At 40.7% G+C, this 17,400-nt stretch overlaps 1 protein-coding gene across 1 annotated transcript in view; it reads right to left on the bottom strand.

Moving 5' to 3' along the window:
* B3glct (beta 3-glucosyltransferase) overlaps positions 1 to 17,400 on the bottom strand; it is a 141,599-nt gene that overhangs the window by 121,471 nt on the left and 2,728 nt on the right. The window contains exons 3-4 of the mRNA XM_087199534.1: positions 7,601 to 7,650; positions 1,788 to 1,827 (exon numbers count right to left, since the gene is read on the bottom strand). Of these exons, the coding sequence (XP_087055660.1) occupies positions 1,788 to 1,827; positions 7,601 to 7,650 (90 nt within the window). The remainder of the gene's footprint in view (positions 1 to 1,787; positions 1,828 to 7,600; positions 7,651 to 17,400) is intronic.

Genomic DNA, 17,400 nt, shown 5'->3' with positions numbered 1-17,400 from the left:
ATTAGGCAATGAGCTGAAAGAGAAAAAGAGTCTGATCTGTATGTGGAGATCATGGCCCATCCCTGAGCACTGTGAGCCCATGGTTGAGGGGATCTGACTTTACTGTCGACACTGTGATGTGACTGTATCGGCTCTTTAGCAGCCTCCTGCTCCTGTAGATGCATACAAAGACCAAGACAAGGAAGCCTCTGGATCTTTTTCAATTTGATACCAAATTAGGCATCACTATGACTTTCCATTTGCAACTGCATTTGCAAAATAAATTTACTTGTCCAAGGTAACTTTGCTTGGCCGGTTTCAACCCTATGTGCCAGACTTGGTTCATTAACTCATTTAATAACTATGTTCAATGAGAAGACCAATCAGCTGCCATAAAACTAACATTCAAACAAATTCCTAAAACCAAAGTTGGCAGCCGAGAAAAACTGCTTCATGGAAAGGAGTGGCTGAACCACACAGGGTATTTTAACTGAGAAAGAAAAGGCAATGAACAGATATGGCCCCTTAAATACAGCTGCTCTCAGAGCATGTGGACCGCTGAAGATCTCTGTGGCTCCAGATGCACCTCCCCAACATAGGCCCTGTACTGCAGGACAGGGGTGCTCTCCTACACTTTTATATCCCTCAGAATCCAGGCTCAGGGAGGGAAGGCTGAGAAAGAAAAGTGTGCCTTCTGTCTCATTCAAAGCTCACCATCCAAGTCTCTGTGCCTACCCTGGGATGAAGGCCACTGACAAAGCACACAATCCTGCCCACAGTAGTATGGCCTTAACTCTCCATCAACACACTGGGATATGTTTCCAATGGCACTGAGAAGAACTAACCCAGGATGCTTACACTATGTACATGAGAGGAAATGTGCTTAAGAAGGAGTACAAGCAAGGGTGCACATGGGCTGCAATAGAAGATGTGTTTCAAAGGAAAAAAGAGCAACTCCCAAAGGGGCCTCAGTATGAGTCTGATGTGCTGAGCTGACTCCTAAAGGGTGGACAGCGGTCTACAGGTTAAGGGGTACAGAGCCCAACGCCAGGAAAAGCAGTCTGTCCTTTGCTCCCACTAAGTGTTTGGATATCATGTGAGTGTTCTCTAAAAGGTTCACGTGCTGGAGGCTTGGTCCCCAGTGTGACAATGCTGGAGGTGGTGGGACCTTTCAGAGGTAGGGCCTAGTGAGCAGGACTTAGGTCACCAAGGGCACTGTCCTCAGAAGAGACTGACTTACTTCTCATGGGACCTTGCTTAGTTCCAAGAGTGAGCTGTTATAAACAGTGAGCCTGAACCTTGACTCTCTCTAATTTCCTGTTTCACCATGTGGTCTCACTCTCTCACACACATTCCCACCATGATGTCATCTGCCATGGTGTAACGCAGCCAGAGACAGAACAATGAGGCCTTCTGATTGTACATCTAAATACATTTTTTCTCTTTGTAAGCACCCAACCTTGGGTACTTTGTTTAGAGTCTGAAAATTGATTCATTCCACCCATAATCACAAGGACTGTGTCATACCCATCTCTGTATCCTCTACAGTATCTTCCTAGCATGGTACTTTACCCTCCTTGAAAGCTGCTTCTTCTAACATGCGTCACATGCCAATATGCCAATCTTCAAAGTGCTTTCCCCCAGTCTTCCAGATAATAAATATTGAGCTGGCCCCAAAAGAAGAGAATTTGGACAAGAGAATTTACCCCATAAATAAAATCAGAAAGAAAAATGTACTTCACTGAAATATAATTTACAAGAAATATACCTGAGTACACACTCTTCAGTTAAAAAAAATCATTACTTACTTATGTCACTTTCTCTTGATGTAACACTTTTCTCCAAATCCTGCATTGGAAATGAAAAAGAAAAAGAAAAATCACATCACATAACACAGCTAGCAATACAGTGAATAAATATGCACAATATACATTAACACTTAGGGGGACTTGAAGATGGAAGCTTGGCAATAATTCCCTAAAGAAATTATTCCTCAAAAAACTAAAACTAGAAATTCTATTCAACTCAGTATTCTCCTTCTAGGTATCTTCCTGAAAGAATTAAAACATTACAGTGATACATGTATATCCATGTTATAGCAGCACAACTCATAATAGCTAAATCTTGGAAGCAACCTATACAGTATGTCCATCAACAGATGAACAGATAAAGAAAATATGGTATTTCCACACAATGGAGTACTACTCTGCCATAAAGAAAGACAAACTTGAGTCATCTGTAGGCAGATGGATGTACCTTGAGACTATAACTTTAAGTGAAATAAGTTAGACACAGAAAGTAGAGTATTGGCCGGATATGGTGGCACACATCTGTAATTCCAGCACTCGGGAGACTGAAACAGGAGGACTGCCACAAGTTCAAGTCTAGCCTAGGCTATGTAGTGAGTTCAAGGCTAGCCTGGGCTACATAAAGAGTTCAAGCCTGGACTACATAGTGAGACCCTGTCTCAACAACAATAACAACAAAAGTAGAATATCACATATTTTCTTTTATGTAAGAAACCTAAACTATAAATGAATAAAGGAGAGAGATGCTAGGAAACAAAGACTTTGGGGAGATGGGAAAGGGGATCAGTGAGAGGTCAGATGTTAAGGAGAGAGAGTAGGAGATCAAAATGATCAAGATATGCTATAACATATGTACCAATTTCCCCAAAACACACACAACTATTATGTATTGCAAACATAACACTATTAAAATTAAAAAATAAAACTTAAAAGAAATGTTAGCATTGTATTCTCCTCTTCCTAGACAGCAGCCCCAGGAATCTGCTCAGGGGCTCAGAAGAGGTTAGTTAATGACAGCTTGCAGGTGTTTCCCAAAAAGCACGTGCTGAAAACTTTATCCCCATGCAACAGCGCTGAGAGGTGGAACCTTTAAAAGGTGATCAGGTCACAAGGGCTCTGCCCTCATGAAAGGGTTTATTGTGGGCGTGGGTTTATTCTCAAGAGCATGGGCTAATTATAAATTCATGTTTATCCCTCCCTTGCTCTCTTTTGCATACTGTACTCTTGCTCTGTGCCTTCTGCCATAGGATGAGTCTAGCAAAAAAGCCCTTGTCAGATGCTGGCCTCTCCACCTGGGACCTCCCAGCCTCCAAAATTACAATAAACCTCATCAATTATAAATGACCCACCCTCAGGTATCCTGTTACAGCAACATACACAGTCACTAGAATATGGGACCAGAGCTCATGCCTCAGAGCTGGAGAGCTCCTGATGCAGCCATCTGGACATGGGCAGATTCTGACCTTGTGTAATTCAAGAGGTTTCAAAAATTTTCTGGCAAGTACAAGGTGTTAGCAGCCAATTCTTTGTCTTTTCTGCAGATGAGGAAGGACTTTTCTTCCTAATTGTCCTTTTCTGTTTTCAACAGCCATATGCTATAATTACGACAACTGGACAGAGGCAAATATCCTTCAATTTTCTTCACAGACTGCAATAAGAAATGTAGTTGTAAGTCTTTACCAACAAAATTGGGAGCAGCTTAAAAGACACAGCCACAAAGAGATGTGTCCTTTAAGAGTGCCAAAAGGACCATGACAACAGATAGGGAGAGAGAGTAAAACAAAGGAGAATAACTACCTAGGGAGGCATTTTATGAAATTATCTTTGTCTTAAGAGTAGATATCTCACTGAGCAGAGAAGAATCCATAGTTAGATGCTGATTTGTTGGTTCTCAAGATCAAAGGACACTTCACTTAACCTTGATGAAATGTAACTTTTGTAAGAACCCACTGAAAAGGACTAGAAATCCCAGCCCCTGCTGAATGTGCTGAGCCAAAGCCAAGTTAGCATCATAAGGTAGTGAGTGGACACCTCGTAACACCTGTACCCTAAATGCCACACTTAACCTGGAGAAACACCTGCTCCTGGAGCAAGAGTGCTGGTCTCCGCATGAGGGCCCAATGGCTCCAACTATCCACTTACTGCCTGCCCCTTGCCCACACTGCCTGCTCCTTGGGAGGCTACAGGTTCTGTTCCAGATAAGGCCCACAGGAAAATAGAACGTTTAGATATAGAAACAGCACAGGAGATGGTTAAATCCAACACGCTCCCCTTTTGAAAAGAAGACAATTCTTCATCTCAGAAAGATAAAAGTTTTTCCCAGGACACTATAGTCATCAACCACAAAATCAGGATTCAAGTCTTTGAGTCTTCTGCAATGCTCCTTTACACCATGGTGCTAATGCACACCATCTCTCAGGGAGATGTTCTTTTGATGTAAACATATTTTGAGAATAAACTAAAAGTAACATCTATAACAAAAGTCACCTTAATTGATAAATTGAAGATGAAAAATATCTGGACCTCAGTGTTTCAAACTGAGTAACTTCAACAAGCTGAAACGGTAGCTGGACTGGACTTTATCTTTGTGAAATAAAAGAAATGAGTTATCTTTGTGAAATAAAAAAAAGCAACCAAAATTATAAATCTATTACTAAGCACTGTAGCTCAGATTGGCTAACACAATAGCTAGGAAATGACTAGCTATTTCAAATGACTCAATTTGTAAACTGTAAAAATAAATATCCAAGGAATAGTTGAATTAGGTGAACTGAAACAGAACCAGAATGGTCTTGAGTAATTTCCTCCCTGAAAAAGAAAATTAGACTAAATGAAGGAATTGACAGAACATTTAAAATTCTGTCTTCAGCTTCCCTTGTGAATAGACTTAGTCCTTCCTAAGAAGAAACACATGGTTTGTTTTATTATCTCTGCTGCCACATGTTTCTCACACTATCAATATTAATCAAAATGTGCTCATTGTCAAGGTTGTGTAAGCAGCTGAACTGCTATTCAGATAGGAAAAAAGATTTGTCACTAATGCATCTATCCCACAGAGAGCTCCTACCCTCACCAGAAAGACATATACAAGTCATTCTTTTACATGGGTTTAGTTTTTTTTTTTTAAGCCACAGTAGATTTGAACACTTGCAATCTGAATATGTAATGCATAATTTGTAAGTTTTTCATAAAAAGAATATTAAACATGGTCAAAAGAATTTGTTGTGAAATCTTTAACAAGGAAGAGAAGTAAATGCCATCTTCTACCCAGACACCATTCATGACTCTAGATTTTGAATAAATTAATCCAGATGTGCTCTCTTCAGCTCACTGAGTTGCTAGCTGGCCCTGTGTTCCCATTCTGCCTCCTCTACTTACTAGCTCAGGCTTCAGTTTCTCACTTGTAAAATAGGAATAATAATCCAGGACCCATAGCACAGGGTTGTGTTATGAGGTAATAAGATGCTAAACTCAGTGTGTACACAAAGCAGAAGCAAAATAATTTTTGGTTCCTATTCTTATCATCATCATCATCATCAATTACTTCTATGCAGTCAACTACCACTACAAAAGAAATTTAACTGACAAAAACAGTGAAGTTTTTCCCTTAATTTAGATAGAATAGGTGATTTATGCAACCTATTGAAATCCCTAACACATTTCTTATTATCAGATAACAACTGATTAGGACTTAGTACTGTTCTAAATTGTAAACACACATAGACACACAATGAATCTTTAAAACAGTCCTTTGAGGTAAGTCTCATTAACCCCCCTTACAGATGAACAACTGAGGCACAGGGAAGGTCACTAAGTCCCCCAACTGGTCAGTGAGGAAGAGATGAATTGTGGCTCTTTAATTCAATTGTCCAGCTTTAACCCTATGTCATACAGGATTCGAGAACACAAGCCACTGCAGGAAGTAAGCCCAGGCAATAGTGTGGTCTGAAGACAGATGCAGGATTGTGGCTGGGACAGCATCTATGGCCTGGAGTACAGTCCTGGATGAGCAGGCTGCCTGAAAGCTGTCCATAGGTCAGAATCCAGGACAGTGGCAGACACCAGGACCTGGGAAAGGCCATAGCACATCAGGGAACAAGCAGCACTTCAGGAACACAGCACAACAGGATATAGGCAGGAGTTTGATGGGGAGCCAAACCCAATGCCAACCAGTGAGTTTGCATATGGTTTGGGGCAGGAACTCAGCCCTGACCAAAACTCGCTGACACCAAACAGAAGCCTTGCATAGAGTCTTTCAATAAGGCAAGCATGAGGCAAAGTGGTGCCTTGGGATAACAACAGCGGGGCAAGTCCCGATCAGTTTTGTCCAGGTGATGAACTTAAAATTAATATGGCCATTGTTCAGAGCCTTGAATTCTATCTCCAGTTCAACTTCAGATTCTATACGAACTGATTCTTCTCATCTCACCATCTCAGATATACTGATTATACAGTAGACATGGTATCACTTCCTCTCCTCATGGGACTGACAGCTACTTTGACTGTGGGACCTACAAATGTCTTTCAAGTGCATTAATGTCTAAGTTAATGTCCTTCAAGTGCATTAATACCTTCACATGGAAAATGACAATAACATACAGGACTCACCTTATCTGTCTCTTTCATGAATATAACTCATTAAACAAAATTTCAATTCTTTGTTTATCACCCTTAGGTAGCATCTTAATATTATCATAAATAATCCTCATAATTACCAAACACAATGTAATGCACAAGGCTGGGTAACATAAAATAGTACAGGGTGAAAATTAAAGAGTTCAGAAAATCTGAACTTTAACTTAATTTTTTAATAATCTTGTGACCTCAGTAAAATCACCTAAGTTCTGTAAGGCTAAATTTGTTCTGTTGTAACTGAGAATACCTGCTTTGGTTAGCAATAACTGCATCATTGAGAAGACTGAATTAAATGAACTGTGTAAAAATGCTGTACTAGTCATAGAAGGTTTTAAAATCATAAGAAATCATTATTATCATTTCCCCTGTGGAGAAATACCTACTATGGTAAAAACAGATAATATTCCACTGATAAAAGAAACATCCTATTAATAAATGCTTTTAAGCCAATTGTGGAGTAAAGAGAGACTCAACAGAGCCTTAATTAATATGATAAAAGAAAGTCATATTTTAAAGTATTTTTTTCTCTTCTACATCCTAAAACGAATCTATGCAAATCCCAAATGGTAAAAGTTTAGCTAAATTCTTAAACACAAGCAAAGGTCAAAAGGAAGCAGCTCTAAGATTTGGGGATTCCTGCTCTGGTGCCCCAGATCTAGTTTCTGGTTCTCAGCAAACAAGGAATCTGACAGCGTAGACTCTTTTGGGGTCTTCCATTTGGCCCCAGCATACCCTCCCACAAGGCATCACTTCAAGGTGACAGTAGTCAGGTTCCTGAAACTCCTGTGACACAGCAACATCTTTTCACAGATGGGGAAAATTAAGCCCAAGGTTAGCATCTGGTAAGAATGGAAACAAGTGTGGTACCCAAGCAAGTCTTCTAAAATGTCTACCGCTATGTCAAAACACCTTTATTCTTACTTAAAATGACTTTGAAATCTAGCCAATCTGCTTTAACTACTTAAGGTAACTATTAAAGGTATTAAACTATGTTTTAAGCAAATCTATAGGTTCCTTTTAAGGGCTTCAAATCTATGTTGAGCAACATAAATCAATTCATATAACCAAAAAAAAGGGAACATGCTAACTGTGGAAGGATGAAATCTTTATAGTACACATTAAAGATAAAAGAATCTCAAAAGGTGTAGAGAGAGGAATTAAGTCATTAGAATTAGTACCTGAGTTCTCTTGACTTCTTTCTTTATAGCTTCAGACACCAAAGCAAAAGCTGAAGGAAAGAATGGAACATTTTTTCCATTAAAATTAGCAATTTAGGTTAATTCTCACATTCAATTGTTTTGCCAATAACGAGGGAAAAAAAAGATGCTTTAACAAGACACATTTTGCTCATTTCTAAGCAGCTACATTGCTACAAACTAATACTGTTGGTTTTCTTCATCTCAGATCTGAAATTATTCATCAATGTAAATCAACATGCTCTGGCTACCAAGCAAAAGAAATACATCAAAGAATTTAATATCTGTATATGCCATTTGTGCCTATACATATAAACCACACACACAATCACACACACATAAAGATGAATTTAAAATGTTTCTTTGAAACCTTGATTCTGATACATTTTCAAGCAAGATGAAATTCCCAATAATAAGTACAAATTCCCACCCTCGCCATCACTGCCTAAGCCTGGCAGGCAACAGAATTAAAACTGGAGCAAGCTTTTTCTTAGGCATTGCGGGCTTAGCAGTGCGGTGCAGACCCTGCTGATCACAGGATAGAGGGATAGAGGGAGAGTTTACAAAACCCTACTAAAGTGACAGGCAGGAAAGCAAGGAGAATTAACATCTTCCCCATTCAGAACGATTTAATGTTTTGAGTCAGAGCCTATAAATAGACAAAGATCTCCCTACAGACACATTTAGTCTCTGCATTAAAAATAAAAACAATGTGACAGTAACGCTTTGAAAATATAAAACAAAATAAGCCACACAGGAAGATTAATAAACACAACACCTTAACTGTACAGTGCATTTCTCCTGAAGAGCCAAGAGGAAAGCATTGCAAAGGATTCCTTTTCTGCAATTAGCATTCTCACAAGTAAAGGGACAATTCCCTACAGGAAGAATGCACTGACAGGGTTGGAGAGGCCACACCTGGGAACCACAATGGAGTACAAGGAGTATCAGTGTGGGGCTTCCTGGGACACAGAGCAGATCCCACTCAGATGCAGGAAATAACTCCATCTATTTGGATCCCTTCTATCTAATCCCTTCCCATGCTCAGACATCCACTGCCTCGAATTCTCCATTAACATTTGCTCAAAGGAAATAATCTAAAACATATTTACACTAAAAAGCAAATGACTAACATAGATAAATCGTTTCCATTTCCAGAATGACATTTCAAAAGGCAGGGTAAAATTGAAATGTAAGCCAAATGAACTTAAAGCATGTGGAATTCAGATAAATACAGATAGAATGAGGGGACTCCCTGAGACCATCTCATCTAAAATAATAAATCCCAACTCCACTTGCCTCTTGACCCCTTCCCTCTTCTTTATTTTGCATCAGAGAACTTAACATCAACTGATATATATGCTTATTTGTCTACTGTTTATCTTATGGTTTATTCTATCTCCCCATAGGGGCAGGAACATAGTTTTATTGACTGTCTCATACACCAGGAACATAGCTAGCACATAGAAGGAACTCAGTAATACTGAATGAGTATTCAACTCTTTTCCATGGTCCTAGGCTCCCACTGCTGAAGGGCTGCCTATTCCTAACACTGGACAGCACCAGGCCAGCAGAAAGAAGGTTAGTCCCTCTGCCAAACTATTTCACTAGGGCCTAATTCATGTTCTATGGTTTTTACGCATACACAGGAAAAGCAAAGCCCAAATCATCAAGTTCTAAGAAGAAAGGAGATCTAACCCCAAACACCATTTTTATTCTTCTTCAGGGTATATATATTTTGATTTTCTTTTATTTCATTTACTTCCAACATAATATGCACATTTAAAATCCTGAAGAAGGTATCAAAAACAATTATTTAATAAACATTAGGAGCTAGGGGTGTAGCTCAGTGATAGAACACATGCTCAGCTCAAGGCCCAAAAATAAACGAATAATATCATACAGGGAAACAATATGTGAGTATCACTTAACACCACAGAATCTTAGAAGACAGAACTTTCTGAGTATTGGTGAGATATTAAAAACTATAGTCAGACTAATATATGACTTTGATTTAAAAAATATCTCTCTCTCTCTTATTCTAATGAATTCCTATTCCAAACATGGACAAAGATCTCTGGATTAGAACTGCTTCTTTTATTAAGTAAAATTACTTTCTCAATTTAACAGTTTCAGTGACATGATCTGATAACTTGTGTTTACTTTCACCTTACCTGTTTGCAATGCTTGCAGGTGTGTTTCCACACAAAAGCCTCTGGCCTTTAGAATGTAGACCAGAGGACAGAAAAGGCATCTATTCTACACTGGGTCTGAAAATTACTGCATCACCTTTCATAAGAAAAAAGCTAATGTTATTTGACAAGATAAGTACTCAAAGTAAGAATTACATATTGGAAAGATACTGCCAATAAATAAGCAAATTCTACAAACCTTTTTTATTGAAATCAAGACACCATTCCTTCATTCAGACAAGGCTTAACTGAGCTAAAGTTAAATTTGATTCTAGCTCTATCCAAAAATAAACAGATCTAGAATGTTTTAAATCCTTTAAAACAAAAAAAAAAAAACAAAAGCCGGACATTTCTTTCCCATTACTCTGCCATGAAATTAAAACCTGCCTTTTCCCATGACAGATACAAATTATATAATATGTAGAGCAAAGGCCTAAGAAATGTATCAGTTGCTATCAGTCATAAGGACAAATCATATGGCAAAATAATCCCCATTAAAAGAATATTTTATTAAAAAGTACCGGTTGGGGCTGGGGATTTAGCTCAGTGGTTCTGGTGCCTGTTGTGCAAGTGCAAGGTCCAGAGTTTGACCCCCGATACCAAAAAAAAAAAGTACCGGTTGGTTTTATCTTTACATTTCCATAACCTAAATCAAACAAAAGAAATCACCAAGAGGGGCCCGGGATTTAGCTCAGTGGTTCCGCTGCCTGCCTCACAAGTGCAACAACCCGAGTTCGATCCCCGGTACCCCGTCCCACAAAAAAAAAAAAAAATCACCAAGAAACCAAACATATTTTGAAGACACAGAATATTCTATACCACTGATTAATCTAATCTTAAAAGAATGAATGATTTGCAGAATTCCTACAAACCAATCTCAGTTTCATGGAAGTGAAGGAGTAGATACAAACAGATGAGGAAAGTGAGAAAAATTAGCAAGTCAGATAGGAAACTGCCGGTCCCCTTCAACAATTCTAACATGGAGGTTTCATTTTGTATTGCTTAAGATTAGCTCTAGATAGTAAAGTATGAATGTCTTAAAATTTTTAAATTGCTTCCGTAAGTTATTTCTAAACACAAATGTCTTCATCTTCATAAAGTGGAAAGAGATAGGTCATTGTGCTTGCTTTTTTCTTTTTTTTTGAATTTCTGTATTCCAAAGGGATGCTGATTTAGGATATGTTAATTAAGTGAGCAAGGGGGGATATATAATATATAAAGAGAAGCTATATAAATCACAGTACAATAGGAAGTTTGAGAACCGTAAAGTGTATTATATTTATACATAACTCTCATGTTAAAAGTTGTCCCAAGACTGAATAGGTGGCTTCATGTCTGCATGAAATGTCTGTTAGTTTTAATGTGCCACAATGGACTTCACTTTTCTTTACTATTGCTTTAAAAAAATAAAGTGTACACTGTACATTTATTATCATGAACCTAGGGTAAAGAGTAAGGGAGAGAAGGTAGGAAGGAAGCCCCAACTCATGCCCACCACCCACCACCACCAAAGGAACACACAGGAATGACCAACTGGAGCTCAATATCTGCTGTTAGTTTCATGCTAATTTTCAGATTTGCTAAGGGAAAACACTTTCGAAACCTTGGTGTTGGTGCCTTAATGTGCGGTTGGGAGAAATATTCCAAGGTAAACCATGCTTTTATTGGCCAAACTATTGTTTAAAAGTAATTTTCTCTTTTCTGTTTTCAACATGAATTCTGGCAAATGGAGACAGAGAACTATTTAAAGTGCAAATCAGGGCAGGTAATAGAAATCAGGCCTTTTTCAAGATAACTTTAAATAATTCAAGCCAACAAATGTGTTTGCACACCTATACAGAGAGATAAATCAAGCTTTTAAAATAAACGTGAGGCAAAGATTTACAGGCCACCCCTGGCCCCAGAGTGCAAGGAAACTCTAGGAGTTAATAGAATGCACTTAAGCAACACCAATCAATTATCTTTTCTGGCTCCTATGACGGGGCAAGCAACCCCTGTCTCCCTACAGGGAATACAACTGTGCCTCTTAATTCCTGATTTGATTTTGTTCCTATTATCTTGATTTGTCTTCCCAAACTCTCCCAGAAATATCTATCATAGAAACCAAATGAAATCCACAACAAAAACCACTAAGGCACCAAATGACCCCACCTCAGAAGGGTACAGTGGGAGTAAATGAGATGATGCCCGAAGCCCTTAGTACCCAGCTTGCCCCACAGGAAAGCTTGGGCATCAGCTGAGGTCATGCTGATGACCAGGATAATGGGGACTGGGGGTAGGGGGGATAAAAGCCAGTACAGTGGCTCTGCCACCCAAACTAAATCTGGATGCCTGCAGTGGGAATTCTGCCCGGGTCAGGCTCCCTGTAAGGTACCTCTGCACAGACTTTCTCTTCTAATGCGCTGTAGGAGGGAGCCTTTGGTGCTTCTCTCTTTCCTGTGACCTACTTACAAAAAAATCCGTTTCCCCTGTGCAACTCTGGCCTCTACAGGCTCCCCTTCCCTGGACCTTTCCAGGTTTAATTACATTTCCTCAGGAGGGGCTCTTAAGCTCCAGGATGCAGATCCCATAGCCAGTTTGCTTGTCTCCAATTATATGCTTTGCAAATAATCCCTGGCAGCTGAGGGAAAAGAAGTAAACACCAGTATGGTTGGGTGAGAGGGAAGAAAGCCTGCTTTTCCTTACCCTCCTGGGACAAAGCCACTGTCCCTGCAGTTTCAGACACTCTGGGTAGCAGCTCCATCCACCACAACTGGGCACCACCCACAGGCCAAACTGAAGGGTAGAGGTCTTTGTCATCCATGTTGGGGCTGAATGACAGAACCAGCCCACCAGGCAGCAGAGGATCGAATGGTTTAGCAAGTACTATGTAACATTTAGGATGGGGCCTGGCATGTGCTGAGTGCTGTGGGTGTCAGCAGCTATTGTCATTATCATTATTCACTCATATTTTCATCCATTCACCAGACAAGGAGTAACTCTGTGTCTGCTATATGACACGTTTTACCATAGCAGGAAACTGAAGACCATGTACAGCATCTCAGGAGCTCCCAGCCAAAGCAAAAGATAAGTCAGGCACCCAAGTGCAGAGGAACTTCTAATGGCAAGTCCTTCTGTGGCAGTCACTAGGGAGCCTGAGAAGAGAGGTAAGGTGTACAGGGCAGAGGGCAGGGGGCAAAGCAGAGGGGAGATCCTAACGAGAGGAGCAGTGCTGGGTGTGAAATCAATACACTGCCTGAGGCAGCAAACTCCACTTCAAGTGCAAAGCCTGGCAACAGACTCAGGCACACAGGGCATGATGTCCACACCTGGAGGGGGAAGCCAGGGACCCCCAAGCGGAGGGGTGACTGTGGCAGAGACACCCGAGAGGACTAACATTAGGGATGACACTGAAGTAGCAGAGGCCATACCATGGAGCGAGCAGTGTTTGGGAGTGTGGTGTTTAATTTGTGCATGAAGAGTTTTTGAGGTATTTGAGGAAGGGAATGCCATATTGGGCTGTGTGCCCTGGACAAGTTTTTGGAGGAAGTATAATGAAGGGCTGTGGGGGAACAAAAAAGAACACAAACATGCCAGCTAGGAAGCTACAGTACTAAAGTCAGGCAAGGAGAGCCCTGGGCCTGAGTTGAGGACGGGCAGTGGCCAGGCATAGTGGGCTGTGAAACTGAACAAGTAGAAGCTATAGCTTCTGGAAGATTCGGTGGAGGGGAGAGCCCAAAGCAGTTAGGAGAGACATGAGTACAGGTGATTCCAGACTTCAGGTCTGTGCCATTTGCAGGCTAAAGAACAAGGGCAGTGTGCAAGTATGTGGAAAGCTGAGTTCAGGCCTGCTAGCCTGAGGACATTCAAAGGGAAATCTTCCACAGCACCCGGAGATAGTGCAGATGCAGCCCAACAGAGTGTAAGGTAAGAGGTCCCAATGCTGTGGACCAGTACACAGCACAAGGAACTGAAGCCACAGGACTGGATGTGCCCATCCAGGGAGAGCAGGTGGGGCCAAGGATCAAGGCAGAGGACTCCAACTTCTCAGGTACAAAACTGCAAAGGAGAAAAAGGAATGGCCAGGCTGGAAGTGAAGCAGAAGAGAATGAAATTATGTGACTATTTTATTTCTTGGGTGTTTTGTTTTTGCAGTACTAGGGGATTGAACCCAGGGGTGCACTACCACTGAGCTACATCCTCAGCCCCTTTTATTTTTCATTTTGAGATATAGTCTTACTAAATTGCTCAGGCTAGACTTCAACTTGCAATCCTCCTGTCTCGGCCTCCAGAATAGGTAGGATTACAGGCATGTACTATCATGCCTGGCTGAGAATGTAATTGTTTAAGGAATTTTTAAGGAGTTTTTTCAAGGAGCTGTGTCCTCACCGTTGCACAGTATAACAGAAAGATGCTACAGCACAGGAGGGCTGAACCCCAAGCCTTGCTTGACTCTTGAGAAGTAGGACAGCATAAGGGCAAAACACAGAGTTGCCTCAGACCACCTAGGTTTAAATCCAGTATTTGGCGCTGAGTTAAGCAACCCCAAGCCAGTGACTCCAACTCTCTGAGCCTACTTTTCTCCCTGCAGAGGGGAAAATGAATTAAGAAGTGAATAAATCGATGTATGTTCAGGTTCAGAACAGTACTGTGGCCTATACTAAAACCTAGAGAGCCTTCTGCTCATATGACAAACAGCAAACTTGGATGGACAGTGAGACAGGAACTTAGGGGGCCCAAAAGGGGCCACCATACCTTCACAACAGGCCTTATGCATTTAATTTCCTTCTTTGTTCACTTCAAACAAAGTACAAGCTCTTGCATAAACCACCCTCAAGGATCTAGAGAAGATAAATTCAACATGATATATAAAAAGCCTTGACTTTATGGGAAGTAATGATGTAAACTAAAATATATCACCTTTTCTGTTTCATAACACATTCTATTAGGAGTGAAGGTAAGTCATATCCCTAGGAGAAAAAGGCACTTCCATACTGAGACACATGCAAATCTTATCTGATGAGACTTATGCTCATTTTTTCTCTCTCTCTAAACCCACAGCTTTACACCATACAAACAAAAACTGCTTTCTTCCCCAACTTGTACCAAATCCCTGGTACACATACAGCTTGAGCAAAAGCTTTCTTCCTTAAAAAAGAAGAAAAAGAAAAAAGAAAGAGAGAAAGTAAGCAAGAAACTCAAATTGCCAGCTAGAGCAATAACCCCCAAATGCCTCCACAGATGGCCCTGTACTCTGAACTCCAGACCCAAATAGCTACCGCTCACCGACATGAAACCTGAAACATTTCCCGTGTACCCACATTCAACTTGGCCAGACCTTATCAGCCTCACCTCCCCTTAAAATCAAAAATACATTTCAGAAAAAGTCTGTGTATTTAACACCACAAAAATGCACACCTAAGATTTACTACATTTGTTAAAGTTCATGTTATTCACATTTAGCCACAACAATTTTTTTTTAAATCTGATCTTCCTCCATTAGTGCCTAACTCAGTAAACAGCACACTACCCATTGTCAGCTCCTGACAGAAATCCATGATTCCTCCTTGTCCCTACCCTTGCTGTCAGCCCACTGTACCCCATCAATCACAGAGCCTAAGAGATTCTTAATCATCTGTCAACCAGTTCACTCCAACAGCATCCTCATGGTTCTCCATGTGCACACTGAAACTCTCCGATTCCTGTTTCACAGGACAACCACAGTGAGCTTCATAACATGGAAGTCAAGTCGTGTACTGCCTGCCCTCTGACATCCTTCCAACACAGCCCAAATCCATCACCTGGTCTGCAGAGCCCTGCCTAACGTGGCCCCCATCCATCTCTCCAGCCCCTCTCTAAAACTCCCTATCCTTCTCCACTCAATTCCTTCATCACCAAGCCTGGTCCCTCCACTGCTGTGCTCTCTTCTCCTCTCTACTTAAATGGTTTCTGCTTCTCCTTCAGGTCTCAGCTGTGTCACTTCCTCCAGGAAGTCTTCTTAAGCCCTTACTCCCAAGATTTCTCAACTGTCAGAACCTCTGCCATTTGGGACCTAACAATTAACTGTTTCGTGGAGGGGCAGAGCTGCCTTGTGCACTGTAGGTTGCTCGACAGCATCTCCTGCCATACCACTCAGTGACAAGCAAAAAGTCTCCAGCCATGGACAAGTGTTCCCTACGGTGCAAGATCACTCCCACTGAGAACTACTGCCCCAGACCAGATGAAAGCTACGTATATCTCCTTGAAATATGTTCTCAAGACAGTGTGAACTCCTCTTCCGCAGAATTTACAGAAGTGAAATTAGTTTCTGGCATAGCTACTGCCTAACATCACCTTTCCTTCTAGATGGCCAGCTCCACAAGGGTGGAGACAGACTATCTCAGTCTTACTCCTATAAAGTCTCAATGCTAAACACATAGCAGGTTTTCAAATTTTACTTTATGAATAAATGAAAGAAATTTTTGGATAGTGTTTCCTTTTAATACTATTTTTAAATTAACACTAACAATTTAATCCCATACCAAATGGGGTTTCTTTGGAGTAGCTTATTGAGTAGAACTTTAAAATCATGGTTGTAAGGCAGATTTTCAATCAGTGGTAGGTGTGATGAACTCTGACACTCAGTATAACTTTTCTTTTAATTGTGGGAAGATGGGGTTAACTTAAGTGAATTCCTGTATATTGCACTTAAGCAGGAATCTGCAGAATGACAAAAATTAATTATACATAGTACTATAAGAGGAAAACAGAACATTTGCAAATTCCCCATAAGTAGAACTTGATTCCTACAAATTAGGCTTGCTTACTTGTTTCATTACATGTCTAATAAGAAGCAAAAACCCTGGCCCTTAACGCTCAAAATGAAGCCAGTTATTTGGACTTGCTTTAGTACTGGGCCCACCGTATTTGTCACTAAGGAAGCTAAGAAAAGAGTAAGAACATCCCCTCCTCATCCATCCTCTACTTGGAGTAGGCGTTCGCCTTCTAGAGCTTGACTGTCAGTGGCAGTCATGCTCCACTGGGTCAAATCCATGACCAAGGAGGTTATGCCAACTTGGGAGTCCTGGATGGCAAAGGATCCATCCAGAAGGATAAAATCGGTGCCAGTAATATCTGTGCACTGCTTAAAAACTAAAGAGAGGGTTTCAAAATATCAAAAACCACAAGACAACTTGGAATTAGGTCTGACTCTTGCTGTCTTAAAATTTCTGACTCATTGCAATGAAAGGAAACTGAGCAAGACTTGGCTCAGAACAAAAAAAAAAAATCATCCCTAATTTTGGCAGGTGCTAAGAAATATAATCTTAGCTCATATGGAGAAGAGATAGGGATGTGAAAGATAAAAGTTAATATCTACTATTTTACCATTGGTTCAAATCAGCTTCTTCACAGATATATCAATTAGGATTGGGTTTGGCTTTATATAATCTCACGCAATGCAAGACTGGAAACAGGTGACAGACAGAGCTGGCATGGTGCTCCCCATCCATCTGGTACCCAGGCTTCTTCTCTTTCTGCTTTATCATCCCTACTACTGGCTTCCATCTTCAAGACCATCTTTTGGCACAATGTGTCCTCCATGCCTCCAGGCACCAGATTCACATATGGCAA

Source organism: Heterocephalus glaber, unplaced genomic scaffold (assembly GCF_053883595.1).
Source record: "Heterocephalus glaber isolate CG9 unplaced genomic scaffold, H.glaber_assembly_v1.0 deba00001720, whole genome shotgun sequence".
NCBI lineage: Eukaryota > Metazoa > Chordata > Mammalia > Rodentia > Bathyergidae > Heterocephalus > Heterocephalus glaber.
Note: the sequence above shows the minus strand (reverse complement) of the source record. Positions and strands in the feature narration are given on the sequence as shown.